This window comes from Pistacia vera, unplaced genomic scaffold (genome assembly GCF_008641045.1).
Source record: "Pistacia vera cultivar Batoury unplaced genomic scaffold, PisVer_v2 Contig633, whole genome shotgun sequence".
Taxonomy (NCBI): Eukaryota; Viridiplantae; Streptophyta; class Magnoliopsida; order Sapindales; family Anacardiaceae; genus Pistacia; species Pistacia vera.
Genome location: NW_022196483.1, coordinates 485 through 4,191, shown reverse-complemented (window position 1 = coordinate 4,191; position 3,707 = coordinate 485). Strand labels below are relative to the sequence as shown.

Sequence of the window (3,707 nt, the reverse complement as noted above, 5' to 3'; positions counted from 1 at the left end):
GAGTTTCGCGTTAGATACAAGTAATTACGAAGTTTGGCATAATTCTTTTTTAATTTTCAGAAAAAAAAAAATACACAAAAATCTTATTTTGAAATGTAACAAGAAGTTAATATTAAAATTTAAAAGTACTAAAGTAGGCCTTGGCCGCAGGAATTTAACGGGAACCAAAGGGAAATTAAAACGAATATATAAGCACCTTTTTCTCGGTTTTAGTGAAAGAAAAAAATAATAAGATTAATAGACAAAAAGGGACATGAACGTTGCCCTTTTAATATCACCACTACTTGGTCATTATCGTCCATTGACGTGAAAAGAACCACCAACGCAGATTTTCACTGTCTACGTGTCATTCTCTCACCGGCAACTGCACGACACCGTATAACAGTAAAAAAATAAAAATGAATTAAAAACAAATAAAAAAAAAAAATGCGGCTACTGCTGACTTCTTCTACTAGACTAGAGCATCCAGATCTTGCAGGAAAAAGAAGCTTCCCTTCACACACTCTCCCCTTCTCTCTCCTCTTTCATTTCCTTATTTTCTCGAACAAGACTTTGCAAATTGCATAGCCGAGAAAAAGGAAAAAACACCAAAGAGACATGAATTTGGTGAAACAAAAGAAGAAGATAACATCAACCCAGAAAAATTCACCATGAAAGCTCATCATTTGAGCCTCTTTTTGTTCCTATCATTGTCCATTTCTTGCCTATCACAAACTATAACAACTACCATTGTCAGAAGTTCAATTCAGAGAAGAATTCTTCATCAGCCATTGTTTCCAGCAGGTTCGGCACCACCACCTGGAGCTGAGTCACCCCCTCCACCAGCCCAAACAGCACCACCACCACCAGGTAGTTCAACTTTTCCAAACCCAGACCAGCCATTCTTCCCTGAGGTGCCAGCCGGGCAAAGTCAAGATCAGAATCAACCACCACCGGCAACAACTTCCTCGTCAACGAATGGAAGCATACCAATTCCAGCGGCAACACAACCAACAAAGCCAGCTAAAAAAGTGGCCATTGCTATTTCAGTTGGTATTGTCACATTGGGAATGTTATCAGCCCTTGCATTCTTTCTTTATCGCCACAGGTCTAAACATCCCGGTGAGTCTCAGAAACTCGTCGGACCCAATTCCCAGAGGGTCCAAGACGATGCAAGAGTGCCCCCATCAAGCTTTTTGTATATAGGAACCGTTGAGCCAAGTAGGACATCAGTTAGTGAAACTGCAAATGGGTCACCTTATCATAAACTGAATTCGATTAAGAGATCAGATCGGTATAGGCCAAGCCCCGAATTGCAACCACTTCCACAACTAACTAGGCCTCCTTCTCAGAATGAGAATTCACCAACTGCCATGTCGTCATCATCCGATGAAGAGAGTCGTGACACAGCCTTTTATACCCCACAGGGCTCTTCAATCAGCAATGAAGATTATTATACACCAGTTGTCAATTCAACTCGTCCGCTTCATCTTAATAACAATACTTCTGTTCCTCATTCCAAAAGAACTTCTCCTAAATCAAGGCTTGCGGTCGCTTCTCCAGAACTGAAGCAGGTTATTATCCCATCAATAAAGCAGCAACCACCTCCGCCACCGCCGCCTCCACCACCAACATTATCACATTTGCCAGAAAGATTGCCACGTCAGCCTACATCAATTCCATATTCTCCCAAAAGGCCAAAATTTTCAGCACCACCACCGCCACCAAATATGGAGCTTCTTAGATCATTAAACAGCAATTCATCCTCACAAACAACTAAAATTCCGGTTCCACCACCACCCCCACCGCCGCCATCAATGACAGCGCCAAGAAACGTGGGTTCTTTGGACAGAACTTTCTACTCAACACCAACCCCAGTATTGCCAAAACAGCAATCTTGGACTCCAAGTCATAAATCCAGTAGTGGTAGTGGAATGAGTAAAACTCCTGTGGAAGAGGTTAATAGAAGTGTCAGTACTGCTGAGAGGACTGAAGGGGATAGTACAGATGGAGCAAAACCAAAGTTAAAGGCTCTGCATTGGGACAAAGTACGGGCAACCTCAGATCGAGCTACAGTGTGGGACCAACTCAAATCAAGCTCGTTTCAGTGAGTGAATTTGTATTTGTTTTGTATTTTGTGGTAACATTGATGTACAATTTCTGATCTTGGGCCTATTCAATTTGTCTGTAGGTTGAATGAGGACATGATGGAAACTCTTTTTGGCTGCAATTCAGTCAATTCAGTTCCAAAAGAAGCTACGCGAAAATCAGTTTTGCCTCCTGTCGAACAGGAGAACAGGGTGTTGGACCCAAAGAAATCTCAGAATATAGCTATTCTGTTGAGGGCACTGAATGTTACACGAGATGAAGTCTCTGAAGCTCTTCTAGATGGTAAGCAATGTTCTTATTTTCAAAAATATTATCATCGATTAAGTTCTAGGGTTCGCATGCAATAGGTGGTGTCATAGAGATTCAGGCGAAATTAACTGCTAAATCTGTTATACTCTATTAGCTCCCCAGCTTGTCTTGACTTTTGATAGGTTGCTTCAGTTCAAACCAATATAATGACTAAATTGCTATGCAATGATAAAATTTAAATTGCTCAAAGAACTCTAGTACCGCATATTCTGGAGTACAATATAGTCATGGCATCTATAGCTCTAGTGTCCTAGAAAAAGGATGAACAAAGTTAGAATAACAGAAACGAGAGTTGAACAGCTTAATTTAGAAGTTGTCATCACTACAATTGATAATCATAAGAGGGTAGCAAAATTATGATGCTTGCATAATTTTGTTGCTTTTCATGGAGATAAAAAAGAAAAGAAAGGATTCTCAAGATTGTAAAAGCACCAAAAATCCTTAAATCACAAGAAGAGAAGCCAGAGGGTCAAACACCTTCAATTAAAACTTAAAACCATCAATAATATCAACGGTAAAATATTTGATTTCATATTCTTAGCTTGTCACTACTTTTATTTACAATGAAACCATAAGCAGAGTGAAGATTTCCAACTGCTACTTCCTTTCTCTTGACACTTGACATGATAAGGTGTCTCAAATTTTTGCAGCAAAACTGAAGGGTCTTTCATGTTTGGTCCATATTGAATATTTTCAGTAAGCCATCTCACTAAACGAGAAAAGGTCAACTGATACTCAAGCCCTTGAATCATTCTACTGACAAAACTTATAGTGATTCTTCTTTCAGCTTAAATAAAGCATGACCAGGTCATCAGTGTTTCTTTTTACTTTTTGGCACATGTAAATTGCCACTCCCTTTCTTTTTTCTGTCCAAATTTTAATCCATTCATACACCTAACCTCTTTTTCATAACTAGTACTCAAACAAATTATGCTTAAGCTAAAATGCCCTATAGCCTGGCATGGCCCAGGCACTCTTGCAGAAGCTCGTCATCAGTCTGCCTGGGCCATGCCCTCAGAGAAGTAGCATAAAATTAACAATATTTTGGAATTTTCACTTTTTTTTATTTTTTTATTTTTTTTAAAAGAAAAAGGTGAGGTAGACATGCTAACCCCTTGTTACTAACTGATACCACTCAATGACCTCAAATTAATGGTTTATAGAGCAAGATTCTTGTTTTAAACTTTGTGCTCACATGCTAGTAGCCAAACAAGCCTAAATTTATAATTCTTCTGACTCATAGCGACCCAACCAAAAAGATACACAGAAAATTACCACAAAACTAGTAAATTGATATAAGCATGAGACAA

The 3,707-nt window shown here is 39.1% G+C and overlaps 1 protein-coding gene across 1 annotated transcript; it reads left to right on the top strand.

The window, feature by feature from the left end:
• Positions 1 to 470: 470 nt before the first annotated feature.
• Positions 471 to 2,523, top strand: LOC116111386 (formin-like protein 6). The gene is made up of 2 exons (XM_031397581.1): positions 471 to 2,086; positions 2,171 to 2,523. The coding sequence occupies exons 1-2, from the start codon at positions 651 to 653 to the stop codon at positions 2,433 to 2,435; spliced, it is 1,701 nt and encodes a 566-aa protein (XP_031253441.1). The 5' UTR covers positions 471 to 650; the 3' UTR covers positions 2,436 to 2,523.
• Positions 2,524 to 3,707: the final 1,184 nt, after the last annotated feature.